Genomic DNA, 16,424 nt, shown 5'->3' on the forward strand with positions numbered 1-16,424 from the left:
AAAAATAGAAATGAGAACATAAATCTGTTATATAAACATAGATTCGGGTTTAAGGTTGCTTATCTTGTCGATTTATGCTTGAGGGCCGTCGCCGGAGTTTACGCCGCCGGCGACAAACTCAGGAGGAAAGAAAGCATGAGAGAGAAAGAAAATGAGAGAAATGAAAAAATTTGAGTATATATATCAAGACTGTTTCACTTCGCGAAACGCGAACTCCCTTCGCGTTTCGCGAAAAGGGTAAATTAGTCAAAAAAAAAAATAAGTGGTCATCAGATAAAAAATATTAAAAATTACCACGGATACAAATAGGCCTATTTGCAGGGTCATTTAGTCCAATTTCCCCTCTCCTACCTCTTCTTCCTGTTCTTCCTGCACACTCTCTCTCTCTCTATTCGGTCTGCAGTCTGCAAATGCAGAAGAAGTCAACAATAGAATTTGGAATTGGAGTTTCGATTCATACCCATAACATATGGAGAAGAAACCCCTCCACTACCAAAAAGCTTATTCCCTTTTCAAGCCTTTTGATTTGATTGATCTTCAAAAGACAAAAAAGATGAACTTTTGACCTTCCCTTTATCAATTGAACAATCTTTGATATGGGTTATCTATCCTGTAAAGCTGAAGCATCGGTCGCCGTTTCAAATCCCCACCACAACCACCACCATCACCAATCTAAGAAAGAAAAACCCATCGAGATCCAGCAGTTTCAGTACAGCGACCTTGAAGCAGCAACCAATGGCTTCTCCGATCAAAAACTCCTCGGCAAAGGCAGCCATGGTTTCGTCTATAAAGGGGTTCTCCGTAGCGGTCGTCTCGTCGCAGTCAAGAAATCCGCATCCTCATCCCGCGCCGCCGCCCACGCCAACTCCTCGTCCAGAACCAATTCTAACGAAGTTGATAACGAGATTCAGATCCTATCTCAACTCCGGAGTCCTCGGCTCGTGAATCTCGTCGGATTCACCGCTGATCCTTCTTCCGACCGCTTACTCGTCGTCGAATTCATGAGTAATGGCACTCTTTACGACGTCCTGCATTCAAGTTCGCGACCTCCAAACTGGGGACGAAGAATCAAACTCGTTCTCCAGACTGCCATGGCTATTGATAGCCTCCATTGTCTAAATCCTCCGGTGATTCATCGCGATATTAAGTCTGCTAACGTATTGATCGATCGGAACTTCAATGCCAGGTTAGGAGATTTTGGACTTGCTCTTAGATGCAGTGCAGATGATTATCGTCTCCGGTCAACTCCGCCTGCAGGAACAATCGGATACCTAGATCCTGATTATGTAACTCCTGATAATTTGAGTACAAAAACAGATGTATTTAGTTTTGGTATACTTTTGTTAGAGATTATCAGTGGTAGGAAAGCAATTGATATTGAGTATTCACCTCCATCAATAGTGGATTGGGCAATTCCATTGATTAAGAAGGGTGGAAAGATTTCCTCCATTTTCGATTCCAGATTAGACCCTCCAAAGGATCCTGCAGTTCGAAAACATTTAGCAGTTTTAGCTGCACATTGTGTTAGATCTTGCAGGGAGAGAAGGCCATCAATGAAGGAGATAGTGGAGAGGCTGAGTGGGTTAAGCAAACTGGTTCCTCTCCATTCCTGGAATGGTTTTGCCAAACCATGTATGATGGTTGATACAATAGGAAAACAGGTTGAATTGAAGAATAATGATAAACAGCCTAAGGTTGAAGAAGGAGAAGATGACGATGGTAAATCGACTAGTAAGGCATTGCGAAACTCGGGTAGAGTTTATTCTGATCTGGGCGTAAGAGGAAGAAGGGGTTTGGGTTTGAAGGATCTGATGGCTGTAGATGAAGAACATGAATCCGAATTGAACACAAGTAGGAAAACTTCTAGTTTGAGATTTGGAAGTGCGAGATTTCTTGGTCGTGATTTACAGTTAAGGAGAAACAAATCTATTGTTGTTGAGAATTGAATTAATGAATGAATCCTGAAATTTTTAAAGATTCATTTTTACCTTACTTACCACTTGTGTGCTCATTTAGGAATGGAGATAGCTTGATTATGTAATGTAAGAAGTCCATCTTGTTTGCATTTTTAAATCTGTTTCATCTTTTCATATCTTTGAACCAAGTCTTAAGTCAGATTCTTGTCACCTAAACTATCCTAAAAAATGTTTATAATATATAAAGGGACATTCACTCAAGAGAGAAACATCAAATTCGATATATTAAACAATAGAGATTTGACATAAAACTTAGAAAAAAATGTTTGTACTTATATTTTAACATGAATTGAATACCTTACAAAATGCAAATATGAACTTCCATTATGAATTAAGGAAATAAGAAGGGGATGGATCTGTCATAATAATACAATCAAGGTTGATGGCCAAGAAGTGAAGGTATGCAGAAAACGAGACTTTGTGCAAGGTATGCAGAAAACGAGACTTTGTGCTATGTTGACTCGTTTTCGTGGATCGTTCAATGTTTGGTCCCAAAGAGCTTGAAGGATTGCATCCAACGAAGCCCAATTAAACTACTATAAACAAACGGTTAAACGCATAGTATTGTAAAATGCATATAAAATATTGTTTTTTTTCTATTCATTTTGTTTCCATTTTTAAGTTATAAAATATACGAAATATTTTTAATAAATATGATATTTTTTTATCTATTTATTTTATTTTATTATTATTTTTTTTTTTTATATTTTTGAGATTTAATAAATAATTTATTTGGGATAAAATGAACCAACATTTATCCAAAATTATTTATTTTAATTTTTTTGACCCCTTAAAATTAATTTGAGATAAAATAAATATAACATTTATCTTAAATTATTTTATTTATTTGTCTTGGCCACTATTTTAATTATTACAATAATTAATCTCATTAATTATTTAATCATGTTTTAGCCTTAATTTTAATTATTCAAAATAATTATTTTAAAATTTATAAATTTGATAGGTAAATTTTATTGTTTACAGAGTGGCCATCTCGAACCGAATTTAATTATAACAAACTGGTTTTAAAAACGTGGATTCGAGTATGACATCTAACACTAGTTTTTTTTGTCCAATTTATATTTTTCTATATGAGAAATGGAAAGATAGAACTTGGAGTGGGAAGATTCTGGTGTGATCTTCGTGTTGTTGTGTATAACATTTGTCGAGTTTTTTGAACATTCCTATATGATTATGAATCTTTCTTTGATAATTATCCTAGCAAGGATTAATTTTGGACCAAGGGTGGTCTTGATTTTTGGACCCTTCACAAATATTAACAAAGTATCCGCAAAGTGTATAAGATGATGGTGCAGGGATGACCATGGATATTGTTGAGAAATCAACTTTTTAACAGACGTGAATATTAACAAACTATTAATGTCAAATGTATTTTATATAACTATCGATTGATTGTATTTAGTTCATGTTTGTTGGGATGATCATCATATATAAATTATCAGAGTTAATGTCAATAGACAAGACATGGGGCATGAAAGTCTAATAAACTTTTTCATGTAAATTACTAATAAGTAATATTTAAAGTGATAATGTGCAAATGATCATAGTACTATTAACAAATAGGCTGGCGTGAGAGTTGACAAATTTCTCATGAGAGTTACTAATAAGTAACGTTTAGCGCGATCGTGTGTAAATGATTTTAGTACTATCAACATATATGTTTACGTGAGAGTTGATAAACTTACTCACGGGAGTTACTGACAAGTAAAATTAACGCGATCATGTGTAAATGATCGTAGTACTAAATTAAGATCAGGTTATATAAAGGTGATAGCATGAATTACTTTTACAATTGTGTTGAAGGATTATTCTGTGTACATTTCGGGTAATCATTCTTTGTGTGACCTTTTATTGGAGAACTATTTAAAGTATGGACGGGTTGACTCGTTTACTCGGATTAACTTTGACAAGCTTTTATCATCATGTGTGTATAATATAGTCTATGACGTCTCTGCCCTGTACCATCATGCTGGTTTTATTACGCAATCAGGGGAGGTTTTTTACATGTGGTGACAATTTGTCGGGTTGCTGTGGGCATACAATTATAGGTGGGGATGGCGGCGACAGTGACATTGACAATCGCATCCTTATACCTCGGCTTATGGAGGGCACATCAATCCCTTTTAATATTTTTTTAATATTTGATTATTTATATTTTAATATATATATATTCACATTTCAGTTATTATTTATATAGTATAATAAATATTTTCTTTAACATTCAAATAAATAATTGATAAATACTAATAAATTTAAAATATTTTAACCATAACAATATAATAATTAAATATTCATAAAAAATTTTTAATTATCAATTATTTATTAAATATAATAACATTTTTAATTAAATATAATTATCATATAATTAAAATATGGTAATTTTGTTATTATATTTAATAAATAATTGATAAATTTAAAAACTTTTATGAATATTTAATTATTATATTGTTATGGTTAAAATATTTTAAATTTATTAGTATTTATCAATTATTTATTAGAATTATTTAATATTTATTACACTATATAAATAATAATTGAAATATATATATATATTAAAATATAAATAATCAAATTTATAAAAAAAATAATTGAATTTAAATTATATATCAAAATATAAATAATTAAATTTATAAAAATAATAATTTAAAAAATATATAAAAATATAAATAATTTAGTTTATATTTAAAATTTAAATCAAACGACTGAACACTGAATCCCTCGTAAAATACACCTAAAATATTATAAAATTTTAAATATATATATAATATATATTTTTTAATTTTCAGGAACTTTTTAGATAGAAGTAATAAATATAAATTAATGAATTCATAAAACAAAATATTTGTTTTGCATTTTCGTTGAAAAGTCTGATATTTTAAATTTAATTGGACAATTTTCAGTAAAAAATAATATTAAAAAATAATTATGTATATATTAAAATAACAATAAATGTAATAAATATAATATTATAATAATATTAATAATAAATATATCATAATAAAATAACAATAAATATAAATATAATATAACAATAATAATAATAAATATATTATATTAGAATAATAATAAATATAATATAATATAATAATAATAAATAATAATAAATAATAATATAATATAATAAATACAAATATAAATATAAATATAAATATAAATATAAATATAAATATAAATATAAATATAAATATAAATATAAATATAAATATAAATATAAATATAAATATAAATATAAATATAAATATATAAATATAAATATAAATATAAATATAAATATAAATATAAATATAAATATAAATATAAATATAAATATAAATATTATCATAACAATAAAAAAAATTAAATGCTCAATCCCTACTTAAAACACGAGATAGAAAAAAACACGAGCACAATTACTTTGCTTGTTTAAAATATATCTTAGATGTATATTTATAATTTAATTAAAATATTTTTTTGGTTCTAATTTTAAATAGAGATACAATTTCGAAGAGACTTTTATTTGTATTAAGTTTAGTTTTTGAATTTATATTAAAGATAAAAATAAAAAATGTTTTCCGAAAATGGCTATTCCTAAAATGTTTTTTGAAAATATTTATATATATAATTAAATATTTTATAACTTAACCATTTATAAAATTAATTAGGAAAATAATAATTTATATTAATTATTTTTTGCCATTTATAGATCTAGATTAGTCGTGGCTTGTAACATCTTTAGGAATGGCTTCGTTTAAAGATGAAAATGGAGGCCCAGGCTGGGATATGAACACGAAATCTTTTTTATTTTTTGCTTGATAACATTTTCATTTATACTAGATTTTGAGATTTTGTTTATTTATTCATACATATCATTTTATCACATTAACAGATACTATTAATATGCCTTAATATATATTTTTTGGTTCATTACTATATATATATATGAAATTTAAATAATCTTGGTTAATAGATAAATGGTTGCATACTTGTTTGAGTTATCGTTTTTAATTTTTAATATTAAAAAAAAAATTATATCTTATTTATAGTTATTTTTAATAATTTGTTTTAAAAAATATCTAAGATACAACAAAAACTTACCAAAAAAATTTAAAATATTATTATTATATAAATAAAACAAAAACAAAATCGTGGACATAAATTTATGGTTAAGAGTTTGGCATAATCCTACTCCAACAACATACATTCATCCAAGTCAATTTCCATCCCACTTATACAATCTCGGCACACTGAAGGACGGAGCTACAATGAGTTGGGCTGTGTCTAGGATAAAAATTTTAATTTTTTTTATAAATTTAATTATTTATATTTTAATATATATATATTTCAATTATTATTTTAATAAATATTTTTTTTTAACATTCAAATAAATAATTGATAAATACTAATAAATTTAAAATATTTTAACCATAACAATATAATAATTAAATATTCATAAAAACTTTTTTAATTATCAATTATTTATTAAATATAATAACATTTTTAATTAAATATAATTATCATATAATTAAAATATGGTAATTTTGTTATTATATTTAATAAATAATTGATAAATTTAAAAACTTTTATGAATATTTAATTATTATATTGTTATGGTTAAAATATTTTAAATTTATTAGTATTTATCAATTATTTATTAGAATTATTTAATATTTATTACACTATATAAATAATAATTGAAATATATATATATTAAAATATAAATAATCAAATTTATAAAAAAAATAATTGAATTTAAATTATATATCAAAATATAAATAATTAAATTTATAAAAATAATAATTTAAAAAATATATAAAAATATAAATAATTTAGTTTATATTTAAAATTTAAATCAATCGATCACTGAATCCCTCGTAAAATACACCTAAAATATTATAAAATTTTAAATATATATATATAATATATATTTTATAATTTTCAGTAACTTTTTAGATAGAAGTAATAAATATAAATTAATGAATTCATAAAACAAAATATTTGTTTTGCATTTTCGTTGAAAAGTCTGATATTTTAAATTTAATTGGACAATTTTCAGTAAAAAATAATATTAATAAATAATTATGTATATATTAAAATAACAATAAATGTAATAAATATAATATTATAATAATATTAATAATAAATATATAATAATAAAATAACAATAAATATAAATATAATATAACAATAATAATAATAAATATATTATATTAGAATAATAATAAATATAATATAATATAATAATAATGAATAATAACAAATAATAATATAATATAATAAATATAAATATAAATATAAATATAAATATAAATATAAATATAAATATAAATATAAATATAAATATAAATATAAATATAAATATAAATATAAATATAAATATAAATATAAATATAAATATAAATATAAATATAAATATAAATATAAATATAAATATAACAATAAAAAAAATTAAATGCTCAATCCCTACTTAAAACACGAGATAGAAAAAAACACAAGCACAATTACTTTGCTTGTTTAAAATATATCTTAGATGTATATTTATAATTTTTTTAAAATATTTTTTTGGTTCTAATTTTAAATAAAGATACAATTTTTAAGATACGTTTATTTGTATTAAGTTTAGTTTCTGAATTTATATTAAAGATAAAAATAAAAAATGTTTTCCGAAAATGGCTATTCCTAAAATATTTAAAAAATTATCTCTTATTTATAGTTATTTTTAATAATTTGTTTTAAAAAATATCTAAGATACAACAAAAACTTACCAAAAAAATTTAAAATATTATTATTATATAAATAAAACAAAAACAAAATCGTGGACATAAATTTATGGTTAAGAGTTTGGCATAATCCTACTCCAACAACATACATTCATCCAAGTCAATTTCCATCCCACTTATACAATCTCGGCACACTGAAGGACGGAGCTACAATGGGTTGGGCTGTATCTAGGATAAAAATTTTAAATTTTTTTATATATATTTAACAAATAGTTCTTTGTCCACTTGATTTTGTAGTTGAAACTCATAAGCGAAATCAGGAGATTGAACCCTGGCTCACCTTCTTTTTATTAAAATTGAATTTATTTATTATATTTTAATTTATATCTATATAATTTATTTGTAAATTAATTCTATTCTAATTTTAAATATAATTTTACTAAAATAATTATAATTAATATTTTATTTTAAATAAATAATATTTTTTAATATATAAATAAAATTTATTTATATAAATTAAAATATAAAGAATTATATACAAAATTATGTAAATTATATAATAGTATTATTTATTTTAAAAATATATTTATATAATAATTATATATTATTTTTTATTAATTACAATATATTAATAATATAAATTTCTTAAAAAGGTGAAATATAAAGATTAAAATAATAATTTATATAAATATAAAGGTAAAATAGTTTTTTATATTTCTTAATTTTAAACTATTTAAAAAAAATAAAATATATCAATTAATATATAAAATATATTTCTTAATTATATTGATTTGGTTCAATATTTAAATAAATAATTTAATATATTATTTATTTTTCTAAAACGATTTATATTCATTAATATTCTATAATTGTAATCTCAAATGTTTATTCACTTGATAATATGTGTGTACATATCACAATTTTTTATTTTTTGTTCTTATTTACATTTTTTTCCACATTCTCACAAAATTAGGCTAAACTTCATTAAATTAGATTTTCGTATTTTTAATTTAATTTTATTTATATAATTAGTTTATTATTATTTAAAACCTAATTAATTTAACTTCTCACGTTTATTTAATATTTTTTTAATTGAGTATTATTATATTTTATTAAGTTTCGTATATTTATTTTATTTAGTAAGGGTATTTTTGAAACTGTTTGATTAATATGTTCATTTATTACTCGTATTAGTGTAATATCTATAACTTTTTTCAGCATAGTGTAAAAAAAATCTGGATTCGCCATTGTTTACACGGAGGTTCTCTCGATAAAATTTTAGCCTACATTGAGGGTAAGTTTCCGCTCCCGGAACTACTGCCTAGAATCCTACCTTGCGATCGTAACAAAAGAGAATGACAGTTGATTTTGAAACTAACTGTAGTGCAACATATGAGTATTACATGCCTTTTACAATTCTTCATTACTTGGACATACATTCATCCAAGTAACTGTAGAATTTTGGCATAATCCTACTCCAACAACATACATTCATCCAAGTCAATTTCCATCCCACTTATACAATCTCGGCACACGGACGGAGCTACATTGGGTTGGGTTGGGCTGTGTCTACGATAAAAATTTTAAATTTTTTTATATATATTTAACAAATAGTTCTTTGTTCACTTGATTTTGTAGTTGAAACTCATAAGCCAAAACAGGAGATTGAACCCTGGCTCACCTTCTTTTTATTAAAATGGAATTTATTTATTATATTTTAATTTATATCTATATAATTTATTTGTAAATTAATTCTATTCTAATTTTAAATATAATTTTATTAAAATAATTATAATTAATATTTTATTTTAAATAAATAATATTTTTTAATATATAAATAAAATTTATTTATATAAATTAAAATATAAAGAATTATATACAAAATTATGTAAATTATATAATAGTATTATTTATTTTAAAAATATATTATATAATAATTATATATTATTTTTTATTAATTACAATATATTAATAATATAAATTACTTAAAAAAGTGAAATATAAAGATTAAAATAATAATTTATATAAATATAAAGGTAAAATAGTTTTTTATATTTATTAATTTTAAACTATTTCAAAAAAAATAAAATATATCAATTAATATTATTACACAAGTCAAAACAGTTATATTGATTTGGTTCAATATTTAAATAAATAATTTAATATATTATTTATTTTTCTAAAACGATTTATATGCATTAATATTCTATAATTGTAATCTCAAATGTTTATTCACTTAATAATATGTGTACTTATCACAATTTTTTATTTTTGTTCTTATTTACATTTTTTTCTACATTCTCACAAAATTAGGCTAAACTTCATTATATTAGATTTCGTATTTTTTATTTTATTTTATTTATATAGTTAGTTTATTATTATTTAAAACCTAATTAATTTAACTTCTCACGTTTATTTAATATTTTTTTAATTGAGTATTCTTATATTTTATTAAGTTTCGTATATTTATTTTATTTTAGTAAGGGTATTTTTGAAACTGTTTGATTAATATGTTCATTTATTACTCGTATTAGTGTAATATTTATAACTTTTTTCAGCATAGTGTAAAAAAAATCTGGATTCACGGAGGTTCTCTCGATGAAATTTTAGCCTACATTGAGGGTAGGTTTCCGCTCCCGGAGCTACTGCCTAGAATCCTACCTTGCGATCGCAACGAAGGAGAATGACAGTTGATTTTGAAACTAACTGTAGTGCAACATATGAGTATTACATGCCTTTTACAATTCATCATTAACTGGACATGTAGGCTATTGAAGAAATCTTCAAATTGTCATCATCATCCCAGAGAAGGGGAATTTTTCTTTTTACCCGATGATGCAATAACAAACATAAAAGAGACCCATTAGATCATCTTTTTATACATTCTTCATTCAGCTGAAAAACAATAGGAATCGAATTTGATGTTTTACACAAATCTAAGTACAACTCGGTGTCGCTTCGCGTGTCGACGTGCCGACCGTGCCGCTTCGCGTAACGCGATGGGACTTCGCGTAATGCGATGGCTTTCGCGTAACGTGATGTGCCTTCGCTTAACGCGATGTACTTTTGTGTAACGTGATGTGCCTTTGCGTAACGCGAAAAGTGAATCTTCCCTAAAACCGAACCCATATGATCATCGAAAGAGATTATCTGCAAATATCATCATCGACAATATGAACAACGAATAGTAAAACCAATATGAACAATAAAATGAACAAAATATTAATCAATATGAACCAATAAGAACAATAAGAACAAGTTAAATCGATTTAGGGTTAGGGTTTTGAAATGAAGATAATGGAAATAAGAACATAAATTGATTTAGGGTTTTGAAATGAAGAAAATGGAAACATGTTTGGCAACTAAATGAATCAAAATTTCAGTTTAAAAGCTCAAGAATATCAAATTTAAAAAATTCAGATTTTCAAACTATTTTTTTCGCTAGCCTAGTTCTATGATAGAGTTTGACTTCAATCTTTAGGGGTAATGATGGTGAGGGAGAGACGTGCATGTTGGTGAAGTTTGAGAGGATAAAGACGAGAAAGGAAGAAGATCCAGTTTCTGGAAGGTCGTCGGCGTCGGGCGTTGATCTCCGATGTTCGTCTCGTCTCAACGAAGAAGACGGTTTAAACGACGTCGTTTCATTAAAATATATATATATATATATATATATATAATTTAGTTATAAGTCAAGTTATGAAATACAGTCTTAATCTTTTTTTCCTTTAAGTATATTTTAAATAAATTAAGTAAATTTCAATCTAAAAAAAGAATTTTTGTAACTTTAAATATTTAATAAATTTAAAATATATGTTTTGATTTTTATAAACTAAATTCATTCAAAATTATTAAATTTGAATAATATTATTTTTATCTAAAATATTTATACATAAATAATATTTTATTTATATCTTCATGAAAATGAAGAGATTAATGCTTTTCAATTATGTTGGTTCATTATTTAAACCAGATAAATTCTTTACTATTTCACAAACCTATATATATATGTATATATATATTGACAATTTATAAATATAATAACCAAGCATAACATGAAAATCTTATAAACACTAAATTAATCTTCACAATATGGTTGAGAATATCTAATATATCTTTTGTCATGCATGTCAATATTTAAGCATAATATACCATCTTTGTAATTATATTATTGTAGTTTATTTTAGGTATGCCATCTTTATTTTAGGTATATAAGGTTTAATATTGATATTATTTTTATTATTATTAATAATAATAATAAAAAGTAAAATTCAATTTCTATCTTTATTTCGGTTAGAATAAAGATATTATTTGAGAGAATCTTTTAATAAAATTTTATTTAATTTAATTTAAATATTAAGTAAATTCAATTTTTATGAAACTCAAGTACTAGTCAAAAAAAAAAACTTTTAAAAGACTAAAGGTTAATAAAAAAAAAAAAAGCAAAAAAGTAAAATTCAATTACTATTTTTATCTCGGTTAGAATAAGGATATATATTATTGGAGAGAATCTTGTAATATTATTTTAGAATAAAATAATTTTATTTTATTATGAGAGAATCTTTTAATATTATTTTTATATGTATATTATATTATATTATAGCTAATAAAACCTAGAAGAGCATGCACATACATTTTTTTTTGTTTTTTTGTTCTTTTCTATCTCTTGACCCTCTTCTGGTTTTGCTGTAACTAAATGGACGATCAATCTACAAGTGTATCAATTATTGAGGAACTACCATCGGATTTGATCCTATGTATCCTTAAATCCGACTGCTTGAGCGTGTCTGATTTTGCTTGTCTGGAGATAACTTGCACTACATTCGGTAGAATTAGAGAAGAATATCTTCATGACCCAATACTATTAATAAAGTTCCGATCTTTAGTTGATTTGGCAGTGTTTCGCCTATGTGAATCTCATCCAATATACTCATGTCTGAAGGAAACTCAAAAAAAAAATCTTTTGCGAAGGATGGGCAACAACTGGAAGCAAGCATTGAATTTCTTGCGTTCTGTTGAAGAATCCTCCTCAGATATTGTTCAGAGTAAATTAAGATCAGGTAATTATATAAAGGTGATAGCAGGAATTCTTTTTACAATTGTGTTGAAGGATTATTCGGTGTACATTTCGGGTACTCATTCTTTGTGTGGCCTTTTATTGGATAAGTATGTCAAGTATGGACGGGTTGACTCGTTTACTCGGATTAACTTTGACAAGCTTTTATCATCATCATCATCATGTCATGTGGATAATATACTAGTCTATGACGTCTCTGCCCTGTACCGTCATGCTGCTTTTATTACGCAATCAGGAGAGGTTTTTACATGTGGTAACAATTCGTCGGGTTGCTGTGGGGATGGCGGTGGCGGTGGCGGTGGTGACATTGACAATCGCATCCTTAGACCTCGGCTTGTGGAAGGCGCATTGAAGGGAATCCCTTGCAAACAAGTTGTAGTCGGTTATAAATTCACTGTGTTTCTTACAAGAGATGGACGAGTATATACTTGTGGGAGAAACAATCACAGTCAGCTTGGTCATGGTGATAGCGTGGATAGACCGACACCTACCATAGTAGAATCGCTAGTAGATTGTGTAGTAGTTCAAGTTTCAGCTGGTCTAACTTTCACATTAGCTGTAACTAGCGATGGCAACTTGTATTCATTCGGCTCGGGCGAGGACGATGGGTGTTTGGGTCACGGAGTTGAGCAGAATGAGCTACGCCCTCGTCTGGTTGACTTCTTTAAAAGAAGGGACATTCACATTCTTAGAGTCTCTGCAGGACTTAGTCATGTTGTAGCTCTCGATTCTAGTGGATTGGTACTTAATTATTAATTAAGTTTTTTTAACAAATTAATATTATAAATTCTATTAACCTTTGACTATATTATTTATTTAAGGTTTATACTTGGGGGAGAGGTGTAACAGGGCAGTTGTGTAATGGAGGTTATATAAACCATCTTAGCACACCACATTTAGTGAACCACCTCAAGAGTCAGATTGCTATACAGGTAATTAATTAATTAATTAATTAATTTGCAATCAATTTCTTCAACATTAATTTAATATATATATATATATATATACACATTATATACAGGTAAACGCTTTTCAGTTTAATACGATTATTTTAATGAACGACCGCCGCACCTTTTACGTGTATGGTTCTGGATTTCCAATAGAGGGTTCTGTGTTGATTCTCGAAAAAGACAGCTTAAAATTGGATGAACACTTTTGTCAAGTTACCATAGGCTTCCATCACACCGTCTTAGTGACCACCAACCGTGGTCGACTTTTCGGATTCGGATCTACCTATCACGCGGAGTTCAGACACAGCAGTATTACTAGATGGTTCTCTTCCTTCACACAACTTTCTTTACCGGAATGAAAAATTTTAAACCAAACATTTTTCTTCTCCTCCTTCTCTCTCTTCCCGCTCTTCTCCTCCTCTCTAAACGGCGGCGATCTTCGACGGACACAACCATGAGCACGGCGAGCACGAGCACTGTGGAAACTAGTACTCTTATTCCTCGATTTGTTTGTTGTTTTATTGTTTATTTAAATGCATGCAGATGAGTTTGTTAATATTGTTAATCTTGTCGATGATGATGCTCTGATTCGTTGTTTGATATCGTTCTCGCGAAGGGCCGTCCCTTCTCTCGTTGATCGATCCTTTCTCGCGTTGGGCGGTCCTTTCTCGCGGTGGGCACGATCGTCTTGCGAAGGGTACGATTGTCTCGCGACGATCGTGCCTTTCGCGTGACGATCGTGCCTCTTCGCGTGACGATCGTGCCTCTTCGCGTGACGATCGTGCCTTCGGAAGACGATCTTTCCCCTTCGCATGATGATTGTGTCTTTTGCGGGACGATCGTGCCCCTTCGCACAGGGACATTCGTACATGTGAGCTGAGGTGTGCTTAAGCCCACCCCAAATAAAAAATTATATTATATATCTATCTTTCCATAGATATAATTTCTAACCAACAAAATCTTTTGATTTTAATTCTAATACCTTAAATCTTATATAACTTATTTCCATAGTTTGCATTATTTCCAACCAAGCATATTTCACTAATTCATTCCCAATTCACTAATTATTTCCATCAATATTATTTTATTTCAATCATTCTCATTTTATTAATTATTTACATTTCATATTAATTTTCAAAGACATAAAATTTTCTACTAATTTATTTTTATTTTTTAATTCTCTTCCCTAATTTAACATTTTACTTACTACCATTATCGACTTAATTATTTATATGATATTTATAATTAATTTTATGCATATTTGATTAATATACAACCAGCCACTTATCGTTATCGTTAGTATTATTGAGTTATTTTAAAAATTTTCATTGCACTCTAATTGTTGGATGAAAATATTTACTTTTATTTTTCTTTAATTTTTTAATTTTTACATTCTAATTATTCGATAAAATACTTATTTAATTTGAATAGTTGAGTTTATCTTAAAATTAATATAAACATAGTTTGAGAGTTAAACTTTCAATTATTTATGAAAATAACATTTTATGATAAATTATGTATAGATAAATATAAAATAAAACATCAATCTATTACAAATAAATGAAAAACATTAATATCTTCTATTTTTAAAAGAGAGATTGTCAAACTAGTGAAAATTCTGCGTCAATGGTCTCTAAAATTCAAAATCAATATAGTGAAACTTTTCTAATTTTGTTTTCTAACAACGAAGATCATTAAACGACAAAATTGTTTCCACGTTATAAATTTGATATGATGCTGAAATTGAAGGTTTTCACACTTGTTGAGTTGTGTCAAATAATTGGTCGTGAATACGATCAAAAGGTGAAGACGAAACTTCGCAATAAAATGGAGAATAATTTGATATGGTCTCTAATATGGAACATATATATGTTTAATGAAAGGACTTCTATAAGTCACTTTTCTCAAAATATTTAATATATGGAACATACGAACTTCGCTTCTTTTAATCACGATGATATCTGGACACCACCTGCAGTGAGCACAACCAGCTCTCTAAAATGGCTCAGGCTCTTTGTATTTACGTCAATCTTCATGCACAGCCTTTTGGAGCCCAGTATTCACATTTAGATATTGGAATTCACAAAGCATGTTTTCTTCACACAAGGACCAGTTTTAATAAATTCCTGAAAAATCGTTATAGTCCTTAATTAATATCATTAGTTGTTGACTTGTTGTCCTCTTTTTGGTAATTCAGCACTCTTCTTGCTGTTTGAGACTTCTGTTAGTTATTGATGCAGTTGTCGTTGGGATGGATATGCTAATTAAAAAAATATGAACAAACAAACAAGGAAAAAAAATAAATAAATAAAAAAAGACTTTGCCTCATCACGAATGCACTTCATCCTAGTAAGGATCTCTTGGTGTTCATCGCAGGATAAGCATTGCTACTCGCGGATGATGGAGCTTGTTAAAATCTTGAAGAAGGAGAAGTAGAAATGTAATCTTATATTATCGAAAAAAAAATTATTCAAACAATTACATATCTCCCTTATATAAGAGTTCAATACTAACTAATTAATCAAACTAACGAATCAGTTACTAACTAATTAACGGTTTAATAAACCGTTAGTTATTATTTTTACATCCTCCCCTCAAGGAGAAACGTAGTAGAGAAACAAAGTTTCACCTTGACAAAACAAGTCGATGAAACATTAAGCTACGATCATGCAGCCATTTTCTTCAGCAAGCCCAATTCAGCAAGCTT

The 16,424-nt window shown here is 26.5% G+C and overlaps 2 protein-coding genes across 2 annotated transcripts; both read left to right on the forward strand.

Moving 5' to 3' along the window:
• Nucleotides 1-348: 348 nt before the first annotated feature.
• On the forward strand, nt 349-2,068 carry LOC124945301 (serine/threonine-protein kinase-like protein At3g51990). The gene has a single exon (XM_047485707.1). The coding sequence runs from the start codon at nt 597-599 to the stop codon at nt 1,944-1,946; it is 1,350 nt and encodes a 449-aa protein (XP_047341663.1). The 5' UTR covers nt 349-596; the 3' UTR covers nt 1,947-2,068.
• Nucleotides 2,069-12,662: 10,594 nt separating this feature from the next.
• Nucleotides 12,663-16,153, forward strand: LOC124909996 (ultraviolet-B receptor UVR8-like). Its single transcript, XM_047450622.1, has 3 exons — nt 12,663-13,508; nt 13,589-13,699; nt 16,094-16,153. Exons 1-3 carry the CDS (start codon nt 12,663-12,665, stop codon nt 16,151-16,153), a joined length of 1,017 nt encoding a protein of 338 aa, XP_047306578.1.
• The last annotated feature ends 271 nt before the right edge of the window (nt 16,154-16,424 follow it).

This window comes from Impatiens glandulifera, chromosome 7 (genome assembly GCF_907164915.1).
Source record: "Impatiens glandulifera chromosome 7, dImpGla2.1, whole genome shotgun sequence".
Taxonomy (NCBI): domain Eukaryota; kingdom Viridiplantae; phylum Streptophyta; class Magnoliopsida; order Ericales; family Balsaminaceae; genus Impatiens; species Impatiens glandulifera.